Source organism: Calonectris borealis, chromosome 3 (assembly GCF_964195595.1).
Source record: "Calonectris borealis chromosome 3, bCalBor7.hap1.2, whole genome shotgun sequence".
NCBI classification, from domain to species: Eukaryota; Metazoa; Chordata; class Aves; order Procellariiformes; family Procellariidae; genus Calonectris; species Calonectris borealis.
In genome coordinates this window covers 76308483-76321402 of record NC_134314.1, presented here as the reverse complement: position 1 = coordinate 76321402, position 12920 = coordinate 76308483, and the positions used below count along the sequence as shown (strand labels likewise).

At 39.6% G+C, this 12920-nt stretch overlaps 1 protein-coding gene across 7 annotated transcripts in view; it reads right to left on the bottom strand.

Moving 5' to 3' along the window:
• Positions 1–12920, bottom strand: part of IGF2R (insulin like growth factor 2 receptor) — a 65325-nt gene that overhangs the window by 14241 nt on the left and 38164 nt on the right. For all 7 annotated transcript variants that reach the window (XR_012673050.1, XM_075146264.1, XM_075146266.1 and 4 more), the window contains exons 23-36: positions 12460–12627; positions 11751–11894; positions 10891–11069; positions 10441–10528; positions 8742–8948; positions 8233–8363; positions 7423–7520; positions 6432–6568; positions 5626–5816; positions 4838–4964; positions 4336–4458; positions 3041–3303; positions 1161–1373; positions 82–231 (exon numbers count right to left, since the gene is read on the bottom strand). Coding sequence is in view for 6 of the 7 variants with exons in the window: in XM_075146264.1 (XP_075002365.1) it covers positions 82–231; positions 1161–1373; positions 3041–3303; positions 4336–4458; positions 4838–4964; positions 5626–5816; positions 6432–6568; positions 7423–7520; positions 8233–8363; positions 8742–8948; positions 10441–10528; positions 10891–11069; positions 11751–11894; positions 12460–12627 (2219 nt within the window). In the remaining variant the exon portion in view is untranslated. The remainder of the gene's footprint in view (positions 1–81; positions 232–1160; positions 1374–3040; positions 3304–4335; positions 4459–4837; positions 4965–5625; positions 5817–6431; positions 6569–7422; positions 7521–8232; positions 8364–8741; positions 8949–10440; positions 10529–10890; positions 11070–11750; positions 11895–12459; positions 12628–12920) is intronic.

Below are 12920 nucleotides of genomic sequence, written 5' to 3'. Positions count from 1 at the left end.
AGTTTTAAACAAAGCTAACACCGGTTACTACCCACTTCCCATTGCACTCCAGTATCAACGTAAGTCTAATAGATGTCTTACCAGACTGGTTCCTTGGCTGCAGTGAAATACAATAAGAGAAGTATAGTTCAATTTGTTGTTTATCTGACAAGGAGTAGTGCTGTTGTAAGTGATGTAAACTTCATTTACTGCCTCATTTAACTTGGGAGGTTCAGTAACACGACCAATATCCTACACAAGCAAAAATATATATAAGAGACATATGGGACACAACTAGATTTCAGATCAGCCCAGAGATTCAGATCAATTCAGATTCATCTGTTTAGCTTACATGGGAGCACAAGTATTGCACTTTTGAAAACTGCATTCTATACTCAAAGAACAGTTGTTATATTTCAATCCTAACAAAACACAAGTTGAGCAGCTCAAAACACTCTGATTAAGCTTGACAAAAGCCAGGGAGGTTCTGCATCTTACAGGTAGATTTTTCTTTAAATCATTGTGCCAAAATACCAACATATCACTTAAAAATAGCATAGTATTAACAATGGAGTAAGGTCCCTAAATCAATGTGGAAATTAATGGAAAACAATCTCAACTTTTTACGTGCATCTTCTACAGCTCACAAACAAGACCTCAAAAGGTAAGAACCTCCATCTCTCAAGGTAATAACACAGACAAGTTAACCAATATTCTGTCAGAGGCTTGCTATTCATGCAGCTGTCAAGTTCTTACATGAAAGTACTAAATGCATTTTGGAGCACGCTAGGACATATCCTGCTCCATATTGCAACACGCTATCATGGGATCAAGCACGCCACTTCTGTGCCACAGAATGGCAGACTAAGAGGCATTCTGCTTCCCAGTCTCCGTATTTGCACACAGCACTACATAAAAAAATTCTCTGTAGTAATTTTTCGTATTTGTCACGGTATGGAATCTTCTGACACCCACAAAAATCACTGGGGTTCAAGATAGGAAAATACTTCTTCGCAGGGAAAAGCAATGGAAAGGGAATTTTGCAGGATAGATTTTAATTTTGTATTCCATTTCTTTAACCCATTGTCAAGCCCTTGGTTCAAATCAGGTCTCTAGGCAGGGATACTGTTTTAAACTATCGGGGAAATGCACGTTTCAGTGATTCCAGGCATAGTACTTACTATTGGCGATTCATTAACAGGAACCATGCAAACAGCCGCTCCAGGTGGACAATTGACATCTCTGATAGGATTGAGAGGCTCACAAATGTTGATGTAGAAGTCTGGAGAAACATCTGTTATATCTTCATCCACAAATGCCTCGTAATACCCAGTGCGATGGATCAGAGGAGACAAGTCAATAACGGAACTGCCATTCAATACTGAGCACTTCACCTACAAGAAAGTACATTTTATCGCTCTTATTCTTTTATTACTTTGATTTATTGACAAACATCCTGTCCTTCATAGGGCCAGAAGTGTGGCTGCATTTAAATGTTTCAAATTTGATTTAAGTAAAGCAGCATTTTTACAATTTTTGTTTGTCTATAGATACTAAGCACCTACAAGCTGCATATGAAAAGCCTCAATCATTTAAACATTCTTATGGAATAGAGTCCACATCAAAACAAAACCAAGACGTAAAGATCTAGCACGCATACTCCTGCATACCTAGTTACTATGTCTCCATAAGATCAGGAGATCCTACAGTTCCTTCCTCTCCCCATCTCTCACACATCATTGGACCGTCTCCAATAAACAACCTTGGTTATAACAATGTGAAGTTATTGTATTGCAAGTTGATGGTTTGAGCACTGCACTTTGTAAGAACTTATTTCATGCATTCTTAAAGCACATTAGCTTACTGACAGCCTACTGGAATTTGGGAAGTTTACTCTTGTTTAGATATTAAATAAAGAGCAACTAACAAAATTACCGTTTAATTTCAGGACAAATAATCATCATTGCTACCTAGCTATTACCATACTGAAATAGCTAGGGTCACTGTGGATACACTGTGAAAAGTGATCAGAAATGCACAAATGATCACTGGACAGAGTTAATAGGCTAGAAAACACACCGGTTTTAGGCACTGTTGATTTGTATTGCAGCATGGTATGTACTACTGAAGAGGAAACCAGAGCTATGTGTAGCAGAACTCTTAGAAAAGAAGGAGGGGACATGTGACACTTCCTGTCAGGGAAAGGAAAACTGGAAAATGTTTTTTCCTAAATGGAAGCAAGAACTACGGTAGTATTGAGAGAGTGATAAGGAGGAAAAACAACTTGTCACAGAGAATGATGGTCGCAGTAGAAGTAATCAAGGCAGCGAAAAAGAATGATTAGGCAGATTCACAAAAGGTAATGTTCAGGAGTTAAGAAAAGGTCTGAATTCACCTGATAGCTCATTTAGCTTTCTATACCTATTGCTGGCTTTTACTCTGTGCACCCACTACTGGTAACAAATTAGCTAGCTAAAATTAACTAAAGTAAGACTAGCTCAAAGTATTGTCTGGAACACCAGTTCATCTAGAGTTGACCAAATCACGTTATTACAGCATGTATTATACAGCAGAGGCAGATCCTAAATTCATACTATCAAGGTTTATCAGTTTTTGCACTGATCATACACTTGCCTGGCCTCTAGTCGCTTGCTTAGAAACAAAGACTATCCCCACGCAGAGATGCTGTCCATCCTCAACTCAACCTAAGCTCTGTTGGCCTGTTGCATTGGAGGATCTCAACCACCAATTTCCAAGAAGATGACCTATGGCTTCCATCTGAGCTCTACAGAAAAGCAGCTAAGTAGGTTCCACAGAAGGGTTCTTCTGAAGTGTTAAAGTTTTAACTTGGTTTACCATACGGACCAGAAATTTGCCAAGTATTGTTCATCCATGCTGAAAAAATCAGTAAGAAAAGTATTTGAAAACTTCCTTGAGAACTTGGGTTTTGTACTACAGAAAGACACCTTTCCCTCAAGAAATTTAAAACATACACTGCTGTTATGCCTAACCCGCCCAGAAACTTAGTCTCACAAGTGTTTTCCGTAGAAGTAATTCGTACCTCTTCCTCACAAGCCAAGGAAGTATGCCAAGAGAAGTAACTAGTGCATGTCTGCTCATCAAAAGACAGAAAAACAGGCCGGCTGTCATCTCCAACACCAGATTTGCATACAAAGCTAAAATGGCTTTTATGCTTCAGTTCAGGGTCTGCAGAGCAAGGATCTCCATCTTCATAGACAAGCTTTAACACTTGATCTTCATAAGTTAAAGTTTTACTCAGTATTCCAGCATTAATTGGTTTTGGACCACCAGTGATGCAGACAGCTAAAGTGAAAAAGAAAAATGAACAAACCAGATCAAGTCTGATGTAACGGCCCTTCAGAATTGCACCTTACAACATGAACAGCAGGAAACTTAAGATTTTAGTCTCACTTTAATTTTCCTACAAAAGATAGGCTTTTTCACACCATCCAGAGTTGCCATTACACTGAGCTGAACTGCACTGAAACAAAGACCAAATATTGTCTTTAATACTTCATTAACCAGCAGAATGTACTGCATCTATATGCGTTTAAGCAGAGAGCACAGTGTTTGGTTACCCCTTCTCTGAAAACCAACGCAAAATGTCAGCCAGATTACACATACAATTTTATTAAGATGCCTCTAAAAAACCAAATCAATCCAGTATTTTCTTTTAACTACACAAAAATAATTTTTAATTTACAAGCAATACTCCTATTTTAGCACTTAAGATGCTTAAATATTATCTCTTATTCAGTTTGACAGAATACCTAGAAATTCAACCTGTTAGTAAGCAGCTTAAAATACAAGTTAACTTCTGCTGATGTTTCAGAAGCATCCAAAACAGAACAGAAAGCTAGGAAGAGGGCTGGCAAGGGTTGGAAGTGCAGTTCTTGCTTAGTGCAGATGCATCTTGCTTAGTGCAGATGCATTACAGCAATACATCACTATAGGGCAATTTTTGTGCTCAGCTCACTCTAGCTGGAAGCTTGTAACTTCTTCCTTTTCACAACAGCCAGGAGGTGCAGTAGAAGTGTCTACACTCCTGCCCTCATGTCCAAAAGAATACCCACCCCTTCGGACCTAAAGGGATTGGACTGGAAGTGACCCCATGTAAGTTTAGGAATAGAATTTGATAGGAATACCTCAGTTCATTACCTAGAACAGTTTTAGGATCTTTTCCTAGCCAATTCAGCCACAGAGCTGTTCTCTTCACTCCTTCCACATTTGCAGTAAAACCTGTCCCTCGCATTTTACTGTAAACTTGAGCATAAGTATTTCCTTTAGGTACTCTATAGTCAGTGATTACTGTATCAGAGGAGATAGGATACTTACCAGCTCCATTAGCACATGAACTTTTAGCTTCAGCACAAACGTTCAACTCAATTTTTCGGTTGTGTGAATCATTGATGGTATAGCCAGACTCTCGCTTTAGCGATGTCAAATCAAAGAGGTGGCCTGTAGGCAGATCAGGGAATAATTTAATCTTTTTTTCAGATTCAAAATCAAGACATTTCTTTGTATTAGAAGCTTTCGGTAACTTAAATTAGTAGGAAGGTCAACCAGCCTCTACTTGCCTGCTAGCTTAGAAAGGCAGTTACTAATTCATATTAATAACTAGAGGTAAAACTAGTTTCAGAACTATAGACTATTTATGTTCCAAGGAACATTGCATACCTTACAGAATCGTTCTACCCACTAATAAGCTTGTTAGTCACTATCCAGAGGATGCGTCACACTGCTCTTTTCTAATGAAGTCCCTCAAGAACACAAATGCACAGTAGTGCCGCTTCCAGCGGCCTCTTCTACATACAAAACCCTGAGGCCTCCTCCTTACCTGTTGCAGGATTGGTTACCCGGCAGTCATTTTGCACATTGCTTTTAAGAGGACATGCAGCAGTGGTGAACCATAAGAAAGTATATTCACAATCTTCAATGGCCGTTATAAGTTCTGGCTTCGATTCCTAAACATGAAACAGTGGAGAGAGCGACATCTCTACAGAGTGATACTGTAAGATTTCAGGCCACGGGGTTATCCCTGAAGCCTGTAACTGAGCTCGATTCGAATGCCAGTCCTAGAACTTAACAGACCATGGTGGGCCAATGAATTAACCCAAGGACAAAGTATTTAACTGTGACTATTTCAAATGCACAACAGTACAGAATCATTGTCAGGAGCAATAAAATTGATGAGAGCAGAGCTAAAGGCAGCCTAGCTGGGCAACAGAAAATCCAAAAGGTGAGGGTAAGACATGTCACCAAATAGAAGAGTACTTAATGGCAAGGCATACAGATGTGCAAGAGTTAAGAACTACACAGTCAATAGCACTATTTACTACTTGAAACACTTCCCAACCTGCCATACATTCATCTTCAAGACACAGACAATTTGAAGCTATTACAGATGATAAAATCTGTGCTAGCACATAGTACAAAAAGACCTCTTAAAAACTGCTCAGCATCTAAAGTTCAAGTACTTATAAGCCAGTCCGCTTGCAAGACTGGCTGCCATCCAACTACAGATGATTAGGGAATGAATAAGAACTGCCCACCATTCTCCATACACATATAGCGATACAAACAGCTCATGAAAACATAAAACCCCGTCAGAAGGAGCCCACTTACAATTTTGCTTTCATCACACTTGAGGCGCAATATTGTTGTTTTCTTGCGAATTTTATCTGGACACTGCTCCCCGTTAATATATTTCAGAACAGATATACCATTTTCCCACCGGGGACCATCAGCCACTTCCCCGAGACTTGTACATTTTGCACCTTCCATGAGGGAGGCAGCAGCATCAGAAGGACAGGAACCTATACAGATGAATAAAACTCCAAATGTTATTAAGACTTACTTGCCTGGAATAAAACTCCACTTACTCTACTTTCATATATGTCATGGCTGATCTATCTCCAAGTCACTGTCCCAGCCACACTCATTGAGGTGTTTTTCCCCCAAAATCACAAGTAGCAGCAACTGCCTCACTTCACTCAAGGTCACACAGAATGTAGTGGCAGCTACTACTGGGGAAGTAGACTACTACACAGAGTAAAAGGCTAGAGTCTGTTACATGGTCTTCCACTGCACAAAATGTGGAGTCAGTCAGAAGATGCCATAGAGAAAATTCTGAAGTTAACATCTTGCGCCAAAAGATTATTTTAACCTTAAGAGCTATAGCAGACTTTGGATAAGGATGGAAGAGCTAGTGTACTGAAGTTATCAAGAGAAGATAAGAGCTGCTAGTGAATCTCATCTGCCAAGCAGATGGAAATCAGGCCCACAATCTACCCTTCCTTCTGGTGCTGAAATTACACCACTGTCTCCACATACTTTGCTTTGTGATTTTTTCACTCTGAACAATCAGCAGTACTGTCCTACCACTTGCATCCCCTAGGTACAGCGAGAATATATTTTTATTTTGCTCTTACGTGCAGCACCATATGGTACTAAGGGCTTGCAGACATTAATATAGTATTTCTGTGCAGAAGCAGACAGAGCAATTGCCTCCCAGTTCTCTCTATGCCGTGTCAGAGATGAAAAGTCATAGAAGTTTCCTTCATCATCCCTGTAAGACAGACAAAGGATTCAAATTAAGAGGCATTTAAAAAAAAAAATCAAGTAACTATAAGTTACAAGTCTTAAGTTACTACAATAACTTTTAACCTAACAACTCTATAAGCAGAGTGTCATGCTGGAAAACAAATCTGCAGCAGACTCCTTGCTCCCTACAAACCTCAAATTCACTACAGAGATGTATCACTGCACCAGCCATCCCCACAGTAACAGTCCACGCGCACACAGCCTTCAGCCAATGTAAGAGTAATTCTGACTTTTCATTGAAGTATGCAGGCTTTCAGTGTATGCAAAACACAAATGCACAGTTACAGCGGATTGTTTTACTTTAGGGTAGAATCCTATCAAAATACCAGATGTTAAAACTCTGGGCCAATTATTAGCCATATTTGACCCCACTTTTCAAACCTTAATGAGCTAATACTTGGTTGTGACAGACATAGGTGACATTTTTCCTGGAGCTTTGTTTGGTGGAAGTTCCAAACAGACAGGTGTTGTATTCTTGTTTAAATTAGCTCCAGTTAAATAGCTAGACACATTTAACGACCTAACATACTCAGAGTTCAACCATCAATAACTGCATACCCAACAGTTCACTTTGATACTAAGCTTATTTCCCAGAAGCAGCTCAAAGAAAGTATTCTTCTTCAGTTAAATCAGTCCTAGGAAGTACAAATCGCAAAAGTTACTTAAAACACATTGCATTGGCACTGAATGCCACAGTGGCTGGTTACTGACTAAGTCAAAACACAATAGCTAAAGTGGCAGTATTGCACTGAGTTGCAGCAAGGCTGTATTTGTTTCTGTCATCATACAGCTCCACTTAAGATTGTGGCAACAACTTACTTATAGGAGCACTCAGTAGATTTAACAGGTGGGCAAGCATACTGAGTATGCCATTCAAACATGTAGGTGCAATCTGGAGTTTCCTTCAAAAATACAGGCTGAAAGAACAAAATACAAAAAGGGATTTACTTTCTCATTTAGACACACTGAAGCTACAAATGTCTCAGTCTTGCTTCAAGAAGATCCAGGAACTTGTATTTACGTATTATCTTAGAGCCACACTGTGCCTCTGACCAGCTGAAAGCATGGCTTCTCCCAAACCTGAGTTTATCAGAAGTGTACATGTGGATAAAAGGGCAGCCACTAGGAGCTTCTGCCTCCTCGATGAAATAAGGGGAAGAGCAAAAGTAACTCTAGGCACCATTATTTAAGAACAGGAAGGAAAGCACAAGTAGAGAGAGAGATACTAAAAGCAAGTAACCAGCTTATTTTGGTCTGGCCATGTAATACCTGCTTTCTTGCAGATTCATCCTCCTACCTTTTACTTCTTACAAAGAAACAGCTGTTATTTCTGGGAGAACATCCCTTTCCAACATCTCCAAGAGCTTTGCTAATGGCAGGCATCCCTTAAAGGAACAACATGCCCTGACTCTCCTAGGGCATGACAAAGGTACCTTCCATAAATAGGAAATTAAGACCATTCCTCATTTTTTATTACCTCACAGGACCTTTCAATCTCCTGCCTAATCTGTAAATGATTAGGCAGTCCTTGAAGGAAGCTAGTTCATGTTCTTCACCTTACCCTTCCACTCATTAAGAGGGCAACTCTGGAAGACACTACGTGTGGGAAGCATATGTGTTGAAACTAACCTCAGATGTAGTCTTGGCACAATAGAATAATATGGCAGTTGATCGTTCGTATATTTTATGACATTTTTCTCCGTTGGTGTAATTAATCATTATTAAACCATTTTTGAAAGTCAGTTTTTCTGTAAGCAAGCCTAGAAGCAAAAAGTTGAGAAAAGTAAACAGCTAATCCAGTAAATACATGACTGCAGTAATGCCCTGGCAATAGGGTCACATAGACAGCAATAACATCCACAATAAAGTACTGACAGAAAGACCTCAACCTTCCTCTAAAACTTGTGACCTAGTTATTGAATGAGTACTACTCCAGCACAGTAGTGTTGAGCTCATTCCTAGTTGTGTGTCAAGATAATTATATACATGACATTTTATTTGCACATGAAGCAAAAGTGGTAGGGTGCTTTATCTCATACGATGTACAAGATTAGCAAGAACCCCTCTTGTATAATAGCTTCAGTTACACCCTGGTTAATTTTTCCATTCTCTAAGTTCCTTCCGATCAAGTGCTATACCTGCTACTTTTCTGAAAGTATTGTCCATCTTCTTTACTTGACACGATGACACAGTGCGAGCCTCTGGTTTACAAGGTTCTGTAATTTCTCCACAAACTCTGAAGTAGTAGTCATACTCATCTGTACTCACTTTTTTGTCTTTATTGGAAAGTGGCTTCAGGTTATAAACATGACCATACTTTGGATCTTTCACCTGGCAATCCTCTCCTTTAAAGAAAAGTTAAGAATTTACAATACAATCTTATATCTATGAGCCATGCCAAATACACTTAAGACAATTAAGGCTTACTGGCACAAATAAGGCCACAAAAATGAGTAGCTGGCACTTTAGGGCAGTGACACTGAAGAATCATTTTAGTCCAGCTACGCAGCTCGTTTCGGGAAGTCACCAATATCTAGAACTATGAGACTATGCTACAAATGGAACATTTCTTTTATAACTGCCACTAAAGCAAGATGCAAAAGTCACACTGTTGAACTACCTCAAAGTGGCCTCACAGGTTCTTTCTTCAGCCATGCTGAAGGTTAAGTACAGAACCAGAGACACTAAGTCCAGCCCTTGCTTAATTAGCTGGAAAGAACAAAGAGGTCACAAGGACGAAGCAAAAGTTGTCCTAGATGTCAGTCTTGTATCTTCTTTTAACAGCTATGAAGTTTGCCGAGTTAGGAAATAATTGATCATAGGAAAAGGTAGACCCATAAGCTGTAGCTAACAAGATGTAAACAGAAAAGGTTTGGGAAAATTCTAGTTTCGTGAGTCTAATTAGCTGTTATACATCAGTAACTTTGCTACTGATCAAGTCCTACGTTTTAAAGTGACCCTTTGCTCAATATTCTGAAGCTTTTAAAAAAACCATCAGATTGTATCACATGATTATTATGCTCTCCTCAATCATCCAACAAATTGGTACCAAGTTAAACACATCACATGAGTTTCCCTCCCTTCAAAACCACAACTCTTGTCACCAGTGTCCTGCACAATAATTGTGTGCTACTGAGCTGTAGCTTGTAAACATTCCTCTTACGCCATATGAGACCACTGGCAGTTTCAATAATGTCTAGGACTGTCGCAACAGATCCTTTACAGGAAGTCTGGATGTTTTATGAGGCATTATCTACAAGTTGCAAAACAAAGCCTGCAAGGGCAGAGAAGATACCTGCACACTCAACTTCACATCTAAGAGCCAACCGAGTATCAGAACTAAAACCTGTGATTCCTTCTTGCATGTCCTTGAGTCAACTGTAAACTCTGACACCCTCCCCACTGGTCTCTCCCCCATTGTCTAACAAGGGTCAAGTATACCGTATAGCTTCCAGTCTTCAGTGGGGGACAGGGAATGACTTGCCAGGCATAGGACCAAGTCCATTCTCATGAAACCTGATGCTTTTTTAAGATTTACAAGACGCTAGCAAGTCTGCCTGTGATTTAACAAGGTTGTATTATGATTTGTCAGAGACAGTGTTATTACTTTATCTTCTTTCCCTAGATAGGGAAGGACATTTGCCCGTCATCCTAAATTGTACTTTTAATGTTAGATGTGACTCTTAGTTGGCTTAAAGCTCAGAAGAGACATCCTCTCCGCAAGCCAGCACCTTTTACAGAAATATTCACAGGGCAAGAAACAAACGTAGCTTCACTAAGTATTTACTTCTTGTACAGATTTGTTTGATATTTTAAAGCTCAAATAACCACACTTACCTTCTGCTTTGTGAACAGGACATGCTGCCAAGGTTCTCCAAACAAATACAAATTCACAGTCATCCTCTTCCTCAAGCACCGGCGATCCCTAGAGAAAAAAGCCATATGAAGGAGGCTTACTAACAATTACATTGCAAGTCTCAAAATGTACATGCAGAATCCTTTTTTATTGCAGTTGCACAGTCTAAGATCACCATTATCAAATTTCAGTACTCATTTTCAGCAAAGAGCTGCTTTTGGTGGCTCACAGGATTCCACGATAGAGTTCACTGTTGTGATCTATGGGCTCAGGAAAGCAGTTGTAAGGAGAGACAAGGGAAAAGCCTGTATACAATATATTACTTTTTAGAACCAGCCTCTCCATTCCAAGAGGAATAAACACTGACTATTTTGTTATAGTAAGTCCAAGCTCTAAAATCCTCATTAGTAGCAATCGGCACAGAAAATTACCATTGTTTGATCGCACTGGAAGATTATATGTGTAGAATAACGCTGCTTATCTTTGCATATGTCACCATTCAAGTAGATAATGCTTAATGATCCATCAGTAGCAGCCTGTGGGTTTATCTGAATGACTCCAAGGTTCTTGCTTTTATCACCGTATTTCATGCAAGATCCTATGGCACCACCTACAGGAAAAAGACAAAGCCTGTATTTTAGTTCAAAGCTTTGACAACTAGAGTTAACTTTATTGTAAAATAACATGATGGAGTAGCTTTAAGAGACCTTTGAGCATTAAAGCAGAGTGTCTCAAACTCCTGAAGCAGAACACCACACAAGTGTTTTCATAAATACAGTTGGAGACACTGTGTGCCCAAAGCCTTTGAGGAATAGAACAAGTTACTGGCCTGCATTCACTGAAATCTTTAAAACTGCACTAACTTATCTGCTCCCACAGACTAATAGAAGACTACAGCAACAGGTTAAATAAATCAAACTGGCTAGAAATGCAGTAAGACGTGGCATAAGCTTCTTATTCCACCCTCGGGCTTCAACAACATTTAACTTTCCTTTCTTCTTTAAAAAATAAAATAAAATCAAGGATACTGGCAAATACTGCCTCAATGCATTGTTCCCAAATGCATTTCCACACATCTCAATGCAAGAGTCCTGATGAGCATTAAGACTGCTCTCAGTTTGAGAAAGTCTGTTTATTATACCCTTGACATACTTTACCCAGGTCTATGCAAGTTCAGTGATTGAACAGGCAGGATTCAAGAAATCCTACGAAAATAACCAGGGGTGTCATTCTGCATATAAGGTCTTGCATCAGAAGTCACAAGATAAGAAATGCTTGCCACTTGGCTTACCAGGGCACCCAGGCACATAGGGCAAAGGCTTGCAGACATTCAAGAAAAATGTTCGCTTCTTTGCTTCCTTTGAAGTGTCTATAGCAATCCATGATTCACCCTCTTTGCTCAAGTCACTTAAGTCATACTCATTGCCAGCAGCATCTGAAAGAGATGCGGTACATACAGTAAGCTGAAAGTCGACCTATTAGATAACTTGCAGAAGTATCGGGTTTGAAATGACACAAGTTTCACTGATGAATACACATAATTCAAAGTAATTTTCAGAATCACATTAGGTATCCACTGAGAGAAGGTACTGTTGCCATGTCAAGGGAACAGAGTTCCCTTGACAGTCACTTCCCACAAGTAACTACTCCACAATTCACAGGTGCATTTTTCCAGAGGCCAATACTAAACTAGCCCATTTTCTTCAGAGTTGGGCTGAAGCAGCACCCAGTCATGATAGGGATTAAAAGTTTTCAAATTAATTATCAGCTCTCTTATGTATACCACTATGTTCCACATTAGCTTCTTGCCTGTCTTCATAAGTTAAGCCTGCTTCAAACAACTTACCTCCTCTCCCTCTCTACAACTTCTATGAAGACTTCAAGTCTTACAAATGTCTTCACAACAGGTATTCTTAAGGCCCTCCTCCGCAGAAGTTTGCTGTTCAGTTAATCCTTTCAAGATTTGTTGGACAGAGCCCATCCAAATTCCAGGTACTTACCTGTAACCTGGCAGTCTACAGGAGCAGGAGCACAGGCCAGAGCTGTGTGAAACTCAAAAAAAGTATCATGGATGTTCAGCACACTGTTTATCTCCTCACGCACAAACTTAAGCTCTCCAGGATATGAGTCATTACAAATGAAAGTCACCGTGAACGTGTCTGATGTTCCTGTAAAAAAAACACTTATCTGCTGTTGGTTCACTTGGGAATATTCGAATTTAAGTTCATGCTAACACTTCACTTGAAAATTTTCTAACAGTTTCTTATTACTAACTGCTTCAAGGAAAACACTACCTTATTGTTTATGTTTTTTTAACTGTAAATAAACATTCTTTAGAGACCTGTGCTAAATTGCTAAATTGCCCAGCAGCCACAACTGTCTCTCCAAATGGGGGACCAGAATGCCTTAACACATTTCAAGAGCATAATTCCCTTCACTGAACTGTGCTTCTTAGGTCTTT